The 13,434-nt window shown below is 47.1% G+C and overlaps 1 protein-coding gene across 1 annotated transcript in view; it reads left to right on the top strand.

Annotated features, from left to right (window-relative positions):
• Window positions 1–10,462: 10,462 nt before the first annotated feature.
• MARCHF10 (membrane associated ring-CH-type finger 10) overlaps window positions 10,463–13,434 on the top strand; it is a gene marked incomplete at both ends in the record, with an annotated part of 38,196 nt that continues 35,224 nt past the window's right edge. The window contains one exon of the mRNA XM_080714098.1: window positions 10,463–11,856. Coding sequence (XP_080570224.1) covers window positions 10,463–11,856 — 1,394 coding nt within the window. The remainder of the gene's footprint in view (window positions 11,857–13,434) is intronic.

Below are 13,434 nucleotides of genomic sequence, written 5' to 3'. Positions count from 1 at the left end.
CCTCAACTAAAATTTAGTGAGGCCCTCCACAACTTAGTGAGATCCTGTTTCAAAGTAAAAAATTAAATAGGTCTGGAGGTAGAATGCCATGCCCCTGGGTATCATCCCTACTACCACAATTCATCATTTCTAGCTTATATTTCTTTTTTTTTTCCTTACCTGGTTACATTAATAATTATTCTGAGCTGAGTGTAGTGGCACATGCCTATAATCCCAATACTTGGAAGGCTGAGACGGGAGGATCACGGGTTCTAGGCCAGCCTCAGCAACTTAGCAAGACCCTGTTTCAAAATAAAGAATAAAAAGTTCTGGTGAAATAGTTTAGTGCTGGAGAACCCCTGGGTTCAATTCCCAGTACCCAAAACAAGCAAATTCTCTTAATAATCAGTTTCCCAGAACTATCAAGAGGAAGCAGATGCCTTTTACCAAAACAGCTGTTTGGTTCCCTTGCTACTGAAGGCCTCACCTTGCTCAGGTACTTGAAAGCGGGTATGGGCTATATGTTGTCCAAAGCGAACCACAGTCTTTCCCAAATTTTCTGACAGTGAATATTGAGTTGCCTGGCCACAAAGCTCCTGAACACATCCTTTTCTGTATAGCAGAGGGCTGGTCCTATTAGCTCACAGGGAAGTTATAGTTCATTTCCAGTGCAATCAACTTGTCTTTCTTGCAGATTACTATATGGCCCATGCCATGGCGAGGGGCCATGGTGGGGCCAAGGACCCCAAAGGTCTGAACTCAGTCCAGAGTTCATATGGGTAAGGCAGTCAGGAACTTGGTGGACATGGTGAGTGAAACCCTTAAATCCATGTACACAAACCATGCAATCAAGGCCGCCTCATTTCGTGACTGCGATTACAGGTGGAGAAGAAGGTACATTTCGCAAGAGTTTACTTTCCCTGGTATCAAAAGGAAAAAGTCCGTGGTGTAGCCCAATTAGATCATAATCTTTAAGGTCATGACCAAAATGTCTTACTCATCTCTGTGAACTCTCAAATGATCGCACAGTAAAAGCACACAGGTATTTGTTGAATGAATTATAATAAAGAGTTGCTATTTGCCTTTGGGATTTTAGAAAAGAAGGCTTGGGGGAGAGAATCAACAAGAACTACACAGGAATGAAGGTCGCCAAATAACTTACTCTCAACCCGAGAAGTGCGCATGGCCAACAAGTCCAGCTCACCTCTCTCGTGGGAGTGACCTGATTTCCCATCATTAGTCATATTGATATTAGGATTTCTTGTGGTAGAAGAAGCAGCTACCATTTTTAGCAGCTAATAAGCTCAAGACACTGAGGCCATTTATGTATCTTATTGCTAAATTTTACAATAACTTAAGATTGTAATATTCCCTTTTTAAAGTTGCAGGAACTGAGGTTCAAATTGCCGAAAATCAGAGGGTCCTGGTTCTAACCCATTTCTAGGCCTGATTAAAAAGTCTGCAGGTGTTCAGCTTCGTTACTTTATTTTGCTGAGCACTTGAGGAGACATGGTAATAGTTTTAGAAGTCACTTAAAAGATCTGACATTTTGAAGAAAACAGCTTTTTGAGAAACAACACCAAAAATAGTCTTTTATCTTGAGCCATCTTGGGTGTTTTGCACAAGAAAAAAATTATTCTGGTTTTGAACAAATTCAAAACCACATAGTTGGGGCTGGATGCATCTTCTCAAGCCCTATAAAGCATACTGAGCACTTGTTATCAGTCCTGCTCCATGGTGGAAAGTATGTGCCAATGTATAAAGCAACACACAGACCAAAAAGGAGATGGTCTTGTCTTTAAGAAGCTTACAGTCTACTTGGAGAGAGAGAACGAAGTGTATACGTGAAACAATTGTTAAATATTTAAACGCTAAAGTTCAGGAAAAGAAAGAAAGAAAGAATTCTAGAAAAGTCAGAGTCAAGCAGACCTGGTGGACACAAACCTTGACCCTGAAGAACCAGCTGGCCAGGGCAGACTGGGGAAGAAAAGCTCTCTGGGGTAGGTGTGGTGACACATCCCTGTAATCCCAGTACTTGGGAGGCTGAGACAGGAGGGTTGCAGGTGCAAGGCCAATCTCAGCAACTTAGCAAGACCCTCAGAAACCTCATGAGACCCTGTTTCAAAATAAAATAAAAAGATACAGGGTGTAGCTCAGGGACAGAATGCCCCTTGGTTCAATCCCCAGCACCACACACCCAAAATCTGGGAGGGAGGGTCGCCCGTGAAGGCATGTGATGGGGCAGGAGGGGAGGGTGAGGCCGAGGCCGCTGCCTGGGGTGTGGTGGGGATGTGAGTACTCTGCTGGGAATCCCAGTGACATCCTCCTGGCCAGCACTTGGCCTGAGCTCAAGCCTGTCCCTTCCTGGCTTCCCGGTTTCTCCCTCAGTAAATAAGAATCTCACAGCTTCCTCCTCTGTCAGTCAGCTGAGAGCTAAGACGCAGCTGTTGACCTCTGAGGATCGAGGAGAGATGAATCCTGCGGGAGGATGCAGCTTTGGGTGTGAGAAGACCCCACATGTCCTGTGTCCTGTGTGGTTCCTTACCATAGACACCTGGTCCTCTTCTCAATCTCTCTCTCTCTCTCTCTCTCTCTCTCTCTCTCTCTCTCTCTCTCTCTCTCTCTCTCTGTTAAATCATGTCTCATCACCACCCACACCGTCCAAAGAATATATTCTACTTCCACTCTCTCTTCCTTTTAGCCAGATCACAACCTCTCTGGGCCCTACTGACCTGCCCTGAGCTGGCCAAACACCTCTTCTAGTAAGTTCTCTGGGGAACGTGAGGATGAGCCCCACTGTCTTAGATCACAGAGTCCCCTGCCTTCTCCAGCCCCCAACCTCAGGCTCGTTGGAAGTGCACAGACCTCAGCATTCTATTAAACGAGGCTTTGCTGTCTGCCAGAGAGAACTTTCCTTCCTTCCCTGAATCTCGATGGAAACTATTCACGTAACCACAGCCTACGCTCTGGAGCGGGACTCCGGTTGTCCCCAGCCAAGAAGGGCTGTTCTCACACACAGCAGCAGGACCTGTCCCGGCTTTACCCCACAGTGCCTGCTGGCTGCGTCTACTTGTGAAGCTTGGGAACTGTCTAAAGGGACACGTGCCAGGCAAATTCTCCTGTGCGATTCAGTGCAGATATTTATGACTTAACTGCCTGGTGAACCCAAGATCTTATGGGGAGGCCCGGAAAATACTGTACCGTTCCCCTCATTCACATGCCCTGACGCTAAACACGTGTGGAAAAGGAATTTAACATTTTTTTTGCTAATTCATACCCATTAGCAACCTGGCTCCAAATGTGAAATTTTAAAAAGTGTCCATGGGAAACTCAGTCCATGGCAGCGTTCCACCTACTGTAGTCCACACCAGTGGTGGGTAGAACATAGGAAGAAAAATGGTCGTGGTCCCCATTGCTTGGAACCTTCCTGTGAGGCTATGTTTGCTGCCCCTAAACAACCTAAGGACATAAACATACGTGTGCAAAATATGTTGTGATTTGAACGTAGGTGAGCGCCTGGGGAGCAGGGACATGTGTGTCCCAAGAGCTATACAGTGTCAGCTCCTCATGGGCCTGTGTCAACATGATAAATTGAAAACCAGCAATGTGTGTGTGTGTGTGTGTGTGTGTGTGTGTGTGTGTGTGTGTGTGTGTGTTGGGGGTTGAGCCCAGGGGGCATTCTACCTCTCATCTGCACCCCTAGCCTTATTTTATTTTTATTTTTATTTTGAAACAGGTTTTCACTTAGTCATGGAGGACATCACTAAGTAGCTGAGGCTGGCCACAAACCTGCCATCCTCCTGTCTCAGCCTCCCAAGTAATGATACTGCAAGCATGTGCCACCATGCCTGGCTAAAACTAGAAACTTCTTTGCAAAAGCAATGCCCTGGTCTGGGCATTGGTCAAAGTTTTCATGGATACTCACTAATGGTGGTGACAGTAGTAGCCTTGCGAAGTAGGTATTTTTATTCCCATGTAGCAGGTAGGGATACTGATCTAAGAGAGGTAAACCAGTTCTCCCAAGTTGACATGGCTGCAGCGGAATGGAACCAGGTCTCTCCAGCTGTTCTCTGACCTCACCTTAAATCCTCACCCCCCACCCCCATGGCTGAGTTCTTGTTTATATGAAAGGTGTCTTCCTGTAGAAAATTAATTATTGAAAAGCTTTTGCACCTTTCAGTGACACAGGCACCAAAGATTTTATCAAGGAAGAGGAGGCCAAACCTGGGGAGACTGACAGTCAGCCCCGAAATGCACAACCCAAGAGCATCTGGGGACCGAAGCAGACAGAAACTGCAGCTGCCGGTGAAGGCCCTGGCTCTCCGGGGAGCAGGTAGGAACTGCTGCTGGTCTTCAGGAAAGAGGACTGACTTGTGCTGTTGCTGGTGAATTCTTTCTGATGTACATATTTGTGTTTTTACATGATGGAGAATTATCTTTAAATGAAACACGAGGTTTCAAAAACAAATTAGTTTATCTTGGTGGTTTTTCTTCCTGTTTCTCCTAGAGAGACTAGTAAGAAAGTGGGTAGCGGAGAAGATGATCTTTTCTTTTTCTCTCCCATTTCTCCATGAGTGTCACAGTACATGGATTCTAGTAGATGAGCTGGGGAGAAGGTGGAGAAGCAGCCTCCACCTCTGGGGAGATCCCACCTGGTCACAGTTCCCAGGCACCCCCAGGAGGGAACGCTGGGTGTCCATGGGTGATAGACCGCACCCCCTCACAGAGATCTTCTCCCCTCTGAAATGGCAAGATCTTAATATTTAAGAAATAACATCAAAATGAATATAAATGAATATATGCTTTCATTCAAAGCCCTGGCTCTTTCCAAGTTTCAGTCTTGGGTGTGCGTCCAAAGGCTCATACCAGGCCACATGACTACCCATGTTTCACTCTCCAGTGGTGGCAGGAAGGGAAGGAGAACAGGACCCAGTGCGACCCCCAGCAAGGGAAGGAGAACAGGACCCATTGCGATCCCCCCGCCCCAGGGCCCAAGGAGAGTGATGTGTCATAGCCAAACTCACTCTTAGAGAAACCACCAAGCAGCACACTTCATTTACCAAGTGAACACAGCAGCTTTCATAACTGAATGCGATATATCCTATGGTGGATACATAAGGAAAAACACAGGCGTATCTGGATGGCTTGGAATTAGGAGCAAGTAGCATGTACATGAACCTGAGCAATGAAAGGTCCTCGGAGGCCCCAGTGACAGAATGCCCCCTGGCAGAAATGGCATGAGAATTGGGGCAGACCCAAGTTCTAAAGTCCTAATTCCCCTTCCTCCTCCCGGCAGTAGGGTCCTAGGTGGTCACGTAGCCACTCTGGGCTGCAGTTCCTTTATCTCAAAATAAGGGTGTTTCAGTCAGCATTCTTAGTGCTGCTGCCCAAAATACCTGATGACCACAACTTAGAGGAAGGAGATTTACTTGCTCATAGTTTTAGAGGCTTCAGGAGTTTCAGTTCGTATTAGGCCAGGTCACATCTGTGGAGCTCAGGACGTGTCAGTGGAAGCAGAGAGAGAGAGCAAAAGTGGGACCCAGGGATATATATATATATATATATCGTCCCCAAGGCCACACCCCATTGACCCACCTCCTCCAACCACACTCTACCTGCCTAGGTCACCACCCAGTAAGTCCATTACAATGGATTTACCCACTGATGAGATTAGAATCCTCATGATTCAACTATGTCGCCTCTGAGCATCACTACCTGAGCTCTTCCAGGAGACATTCTATAGCTAAACCACAGCCAAGGATAATGGAATCTACCTCGCCACATAGTCACAATAGCGTAGTGAGGTAATACGCAGACGAGCACTGGCACATAGGAAGTCCACACAGAAGGCACTAAACTACTGTTTCGCTTCTCTCCTGCCACCTCCCCAGTGACACTGCCGTGCAATCTTAGACATTATTTAAAAGACAAGGCTCTCCATACATAAAACATTCCTGCACCCATGGGGTTCATAGAATCCTCCATCTGCACCCAGGGGACATCTTCCATTATCCCGCGACCCCCTGAGAATCTGTCCCAGGACTCCCGATTAGAATCCCTTTAGTTCCTCTTCTCACATTCTAATATGGCTTGCATAAATTAGAGTAGAGCCAGATATTTGAACTGTATCAGGGAGAAATGTGAAGCCAATGTGACCAAGATAATATACAGGGGAAAAAAATCAGTAAACACACACACACAGGAATACCTAGTAGAAAAATGTGGACCTGGCATAACATACAGTCTCATAGAAGAAATATAGAGGATAATAAGCATTTGTTTTAAAGTTCAGTCTTAATAGGTAACAAATGTAAATCCACATGTGAGTTAAATTTGGCCCACCAAATCGCCCAAGGTTTTTTAAGTAATATTTAATACCGGTAACAAAACTACGAACTAGCACTTCCTGCACACTGTTGTGTCTGATGTTATTGACGTGGATTGCTGGCAACACTGTCACGAGAGATGTTCTCATAGCCCACCTGGAGGGTAATTTGGTGCAAACTGTCTGGAAAGAAATTTGGCAACATGTATCAAGAGCCTCTAGAAAGTTCATATACCTTTTGGCCTGGCAATTCCACTCCCATGAATCTAAGAAAAGAAGACGTGTTGTCAAAGACGTAAAAGCAGTGATATTTTCTGCAGTGTGATCCGTGACAGCAAAACCCCCATACACATCAAGAGAAGAAACAGTAATGAATTATCATGTATATATATGTTTTGTTTTGGTACTGGAGATTGAACCCAGGGGCATTCTGCCTCTGAGCTACACTCCCAGCCCTCGTTATTTTATATTTTATTTTATGGTATTATTTTTTTTTTTTGAAACAGGGTCTCACTAAGTTGCTGAGGTCCTCGCTAAGTTTCTGAGGCCGGCTTCACACTTGGGATCCTCCTGTCTCAAGCTTCCCAGTACTGAGATTACAGGTATGTGCCACCACGCCTGACCAGTATATTCATAGTATATGCCCTTATACTAAAATTATGGTGACATTCTTACTAAGTAGTTAATGACACAAGAAAACATACACAATGAAATGTTTAGGGAAAGAAAGCAGGTTATGCAGTTGTGTATACAGAAATATTCCAGTTTTGTTGCTGTTGTGTTTTTGGTTTTTTTTATGTGTGTGTGTGGGGGGGGTACTGGGGTTCCTGGAAACCCTTCTACCTCTGGGCTACACTCCCAGACCTTTTTTATATTTTATTTGGAAACAGGATCGCTTAAGCTAGCACAGCTGGCTTCAACCCTGCACGATCCTCCTGTCTCCGCCTCCCAAGTGCTGGGATGACAAGCGCGCGCCCCCACGCCCGGCTGTTGTTTTAAATACCTACACCAGCTAAGGGATCCCTGGGTCGTAAATTCAAATGCCTTCAGGGAGCAGGTGGGTACCACAGGAGAGATACCTAACAAGGATGATAAGGCCTTCCGTAAACCACAACGTATATGTCTCCACCTAAAGGCATTTTTAAATGCATCATTCAAATGCTGGACCAGGGTACCACTGCAGGATGGAACTAACCCAGGGGTTTTGCGTCCACAACTTCCTCCAAGGTCCGGAACCTGAGCAGCAGCCGTCAGAGCTTGTGGTTATGGGCAGCCCTGGATTATTTCATCCTCGTCTATAGTTTCCAAATACTCTCCAGTGATCACAGACCACTTTTATAACCAGAAGGGGAAAAAGAAGGTATATGGCTGTTGGGATGTAGGACGCTAGTGGCCAAGCACCTGAGGATGTCCAGACCAAAGGCACAGTCTTAGGGCAGGTTCCGATGTCACTCCCCCAACCCCCGCCCCAAACTCCTGGAGATGGCAGGCACGCAGGCCTCCCCGGAGCCCGGTGGGGCCTCAGAGAAGCATCCAGATCTGCTTAGCCTGGCTATGAATAGCTCGGCCCGCATGCCAATCCCAGTGTTTATTCCCAGCCCCAGAGCTACTGAAGTCTGCGTCCTCTTTGATAGACACAAAAAAATGGGGTTAAAATAGCATAAATATAGAATGCCGCAGTCTGTCACCTTCAGGGACTGCGTGCGTGCACACACACGCGCACACACGCACATGCACACACTCACACACTCATACCAGAGACGCTCTGACTGCATTTCTAAAAGGGAAGACAGTGTGGTGACAAGGAGGGGGAAAGACGCGTTCCCTGGTGTGTGGTGGGAGCCGAGGGAGTTTCAGCTCAGCACAATGGCTGGGACTTCTGCCCCAGAGGCCCATGTCACCCGTGACAGCTCAGCGGCTTCCGTGAAATGAGCTCTTGGCTCCTGCCGCGTTTCCAATTTCTGTTTGTCAAGAGCCAGCCAGCTGCTTGCAATGCCCGTCCGGTGTCTCCCCTTCCTGGCCAGAAGCCTGAGCTGAAGTTGGCCCAGGGTGGTGGGGGCAGCACCTCACCCTCGAGCAGGTAGGTGTGTTCAGGGACCTACTCAGGTTCAAGCACTATCAGCTGACTCCGAGGCCCTTCCTCAAATTCAAAATGAATTGATTCCTTTGTGTCTCTATTTTTCTCAAAAAAAAATTTTACCCAAATTCAATTGATTGTATGGAAATGTAGAAGCATGAGTTTCACAGAATGTAGATGAGCCCAGAGGAGCAGGCTCGCCAGCCACCCTCCTGCTCCACTGAGCCAGATGCTCAGAGCATCCCTGAGTGGTTGATACAGCTCCTCCTGGGGATTTTAGGCCCCACGCGGGGCCTGGTAGCAGAGTTTAACTGATTTCTGGAAGAGCCGACGAGTAAAGATTCGCGCTGTGTTGCTGAGTGTCCCATGCAGTTAGCAATAAAAAGAGCTCACAGAGCATTAGGGCATTAGAGACTGGAACGGGCTCCCCTGCGAGGCGCCTCGATGAAAGCGGTGGGTATTGACTGGGCCCTTGGTTGAGCTGCAGGCCCCCAGGATTTGCATTTCTCCAGCCTGAGCTGTTATCTCAGACCCTCAGAGCCCCGTGGAGTCCTGTCCACTCGATAGGCCACGGGCCAGCTGCTTTAGAAACTAAATGATAAGGACAGCGGTGCCTCCTCAGAGCCACAGAGCGACAGAGGGAGCAGAGCGGGGGGCGGTCCACGTCAGGAGGGAATGAAAAAGAAGCGGAATCCAAGAAGTACTCACAGCTTTATACCCACATCAGCAGAGCACACACACACACACACACACACACACACACACACACACACCACGGTGAATTCCATAGACCCTGGTTTTCACAAGAAAATTGGAGAGCCAGCCAGTTTCTTGAGGGAGAACACACAAGGTAGTGGTTAAGAACGCGAACCCTCACATCAGGCAGGCTTGGGTTCACATGTTCACTCCGCCACTTACTGGAAATACGATCTTGGTCGAGTCATGTGACCTCCTGAGGGCTGCACCCGCGGCTCTAATGTGGCACACTCAAAATGCCTATTCCACAGAGCCGCCAGGCTGAATGTGTATGATTCAGGTGGTGCGGCTCTGACACGCTCAGTGGAAGCCCTCAATAAACTGCTTGTTCATTAGGAGTTTGGGATAAATGATCTCACCCATAGAAACGCCTGGGCACTGAGCACTTTGCCCTTCTCTTCTTGCTACAACCCCTCATACTAGAGAATTTGGTTGGTAAGGAGAGAGCGGATTCTTGTATTTTTTTTTGAGGGGGGGGGTATTTTTGGTACTGGAGGCTGAACCCAGAGGCAGAGGGTCTTGCTAAGTTGCTAAAGATCTCATTAAGTTGCTGAAGTCAGCCTCAAACCTGTGATCCTCCTTTCTTAGCCTCCCAAATACCGGGATTATAGGCTTGGGCCACCACACCTGGCTGAGAGAGGAGATTGTATGATAAACAGAGGTTGTGAGTTTATTAAAGGCTAATGACAGAGAGGAGATCATGATTTCTTGAGAAACTTACATTTTTTTTCATTTTCCCTAAAGAGTAAGCATCAGTGTACCAGGGCACCGGATTCTAGAGCTTTCCTCCCAACCTGCCAAGATAGATTGCACTGCTCTTAATTTTTGTAAAGTGCTACACAAAGCAGGAGCATCACAAATGTATGTTGGATGGATTTGGATGAGAAAGGACTAGTGAGTGGTTTCTCTAGAAGTCAACCCCCCTACCCCGGTGCTGGGTTTTCTTTTAAGTACAGGATGGAAAACCCAGTATTTAGTGAGAGTTTTACCCATCTTCAGCCCCAAATGGCCTGGAGCTGGACCCGTCTTGCTGAAGCTTCTGTAGAAGGAATCCGCATCCTCAGGGTCAACCCATTTCCCTAAGACCAGCTTGAGCTCCCTGGCATAGGAAGGAGAACCCAGAAGCAGCCCACAGATGCCCTCCGGGCCGCGCTCCCCTGGCTGCTCCTGCCGTGCGGGCCATGGACATGTTGTTCTCCAGGGCTTGTTTCTCGCCTTCGGGTCCTCCTGCTTGGTGTGGAGGGCTTTCATTCATGGGCCCTTTTAACCAAATGGCAAACTTGTCTCTTGTCCATGCAGAGCCAGGAGCTCAACAAGAAGTCTCGATGTGGGTGGGTGAGACAAAGATGAAGAGGCCGACCCGCGAGAGGAGAAGCTTGGCCTCCTCCTCGCAGCTGATGGTGACCGCTGAGAACCCCCCTGAGAGGGCCAGAAGAGGGGACCCCAGTGCTCCTTCCCAGAATGAACCTCATTCAGCGCTAACCCAGGCCTTCCAAGAAACAAATGGACCTCAGATGCTGAGCGAGTCCATGGGGCCACCGCCCATCCCCACCGCCGTGGGAGGGCCGAGAAGGGCGCCCTTTAGGTTCCGCGATGAAGACTTTTATTCCATTTTATCTGTAAACACTGGGGGAGAAAATGACGACACCGAAGACGAAACCCACGAAGAAGAGGAACTTCTGATGGCTGGTATGTGCTCACCCTCTTCTCCCGCCAATCATAAAAGAAGTCGATTTCTTGCAACATCAGCCAATCGGGCCAAAAACAAAACATCTGAAGAAAATGCCGAGCATAGCAGAGGTAATTCTTTAAGAAGAAGAGAGCCCAATCACAGCTCGTTAAGAACAGGCAACTCGACGGAGCCCCTGCCGACTCAGTCTTCGGTCGGGCAGAAGACGGTCCCGGCCCCCCGACTGCCTGATGGGGAACCTGCCAAAGAGAATGACGGTGTTGGCGCTGAAAATGAGAAAAAGACCCCTCGCTCAGTGGACGCCGCATCCCAACCCAGACAAGACGATGGTCTCCATGGCGAAAGCGGGCCTAGCGAAAGTCTGCCTATGGAAGACAGGCCTGATGGCCCTTACTACGAAAGAGATTGGCAGAACTATTTGAGCGGGACGCGAAATACTCTCGGCCATTTACTGTCTGCGAGACCGGTAGCTCCAAGATCATCAGTGACTGCATCTTACACCGCTCCTGGAGCGTTTGTGCATTTTGCTCTGACTAACGACGTTCCCATAGACTTGGCAACGACCTCTACTTTAGGTCATAGCTCAGGCTCAGAGGGAAACACCAGGTTCAGTGTTCGCCGGCCACTGTCCCCTATTCGAAATAGGAATTCACTTGCCAGTGCTGAAAACCAACATTATTTTCCAGTAAACAGTGCACACGAATTCGATGCCCAGAGGGCAGAAGACATCACTTCAACGCGCCAACCTCGGGGCGCTCCGTTATATACAGAAGGTCTCTTTATAGACCCTCACGTTGACTCGTCCTTGGAGCATTCTCCCGGTGCTTCTCCATCAAGAATGAACTTACAAGGTCACTTGCTTGTGCCTGGATCCCTGCAAGAAAATATACCTTTTACTTTTTTTACAGTATCGGATTTCCCAAATCAAAATAACAATGGCAGCAGCGTGTCAGTCCCTGGTTTCACAGATGGGAGAGAGGCCACCGAGGTTAAGACAGACCCTGAGAAACTCAAGAAATTGCAAGAAAGGTGAGGAAGTAGCATAGTTATATATATATAAATGTACGTGCATTTTTTTCCGCTTTTATTAGAGAGTCATGGGAATTTTAAATCGTAGCTAGGCTTTTCTTAGATGTTTTCATGATTGCTTATGTTGAGAAAATTGTTCCCGTTGTGTCGCTCTTAAAATATATGTATGTGTAAAGAAAAACTGGGTGTTCACACTCAATTTCTTTGGTATTCCCAAAGTATTTTTTGACTTGAACACCATAACTCTAAGATAAAGGCAAATTTGCTGGGCATATGGGGTTTCTGAGGGCTACACTGGGCCAGCTCTTCTCCCCAGCAATTAGGAACCAGGATTTTTCATGGAAAGGTTGCTGTCTCCCCAGAGAAGGGCCCATTCAACGCTTGAAGCTCACAGTGCTCCCTCAGGGGACTTTCGGCAAATCGAACCAACGGTTCTAGAAATTGAACCTTCCAAACTGAAACACGGGTCCCAAACAGTTACCATAGTTACCTCAGTTCTCTGAAGGGGCCTTGGAGGGGAAACCAGGCCTTCATTTTATATGCTCTTTCTTATGCAGAAGAGAGAAGGAAGGGGAGAAGGAAGAGAGGGAGGGAGGGAGGGAAAGAGAGAGAGAGAACCTTTTTTTCAATTGTCTTTTTCTTTGATCTTTTCCTTTTTCATGAGGTGATTTGGGGATATTTCACAGCCATGAAATTGGATACTACTTAAAGCCATCATTAAACACCGTGTCAGGATTCTCCTGTTTCCTTATGATTGGTGTTTACTGTGCCCTGATCTTGGCTTACAGATATGGAAATTGATTCTTGGAATGTGAGCCTCTTTGTGGATGTTAGTGTGGCTCAATCGGGCTGTTAATTATCCTATTGATGTTCATTTGTAAGCAAGAAAATTGCATGGCAATGAATTAAATATGGAAGAAGGAGGAGAAAATGAAACACAGACTGCATTTACACTCTTCTATGTCTTTTATCCAACTCCGGAAATAAACTTTCTAGTTTCCAGTACCTTTTCTTTTTCTTTTTTCTTTTCTTTCTTTTGTTTTTCTTTCTTTCTTTTTTTTGCGGCGGGGATGGGGGTGGATACTAGGGTTTGAACTCAGACATTTTACCTCCAAGCTAAACCCCAGAATTCTTTTTCTTTTTTATTTTGAAACAAGGTCACTAAATTGCTGAGGCTGGCCTGGAAACTGCCATTCTCCTGTCTCAGCCTCTCAAGTATTGGAATTACAGGCATGTTCCACCACGCCCAGTGCCAGTAACTTTTCTTTTCCATAATAAGCAATTTAAGAGAAGACCTGCACCTGGTCAAGGCTAAGAGCCCTCACACCCACCCATCCTCACTCAGAACACAGCTTCAGACACACCTGTCAGAAATCTGGACTCCTACCATCCCCAAAAGATTTCTTTGGGCTTAAAGTAATAGTTTTTAAATGCATGCATTCTAGGCGTGATAATGCATTAAACACTTTTTTTTGGGGGGGGGGCTGGTACTGTGGTTCCTGGAAGCCCTTCTACCTTCGGGCTACACTCCCAGACCTTATATACCGGTTTTTTTGTTTTTGTTTTTGTTTTTGGAAA

This window comes from Muscardinus avellanarius (genome assembly GCF_963383645.1).
Source record: "Muscardinus avellanarius genome assembly, chromosome: 16".
NCBI classification, from domain to species: Eukaryota; Metazoa; Chordata; class Mammalia; order Rodentia; family Gliridae; genus Muscardinus; species Muscardinus avellanarius.
This window is presented reverse-complemented; position numbering and strand designations above follow the sequence as displayed.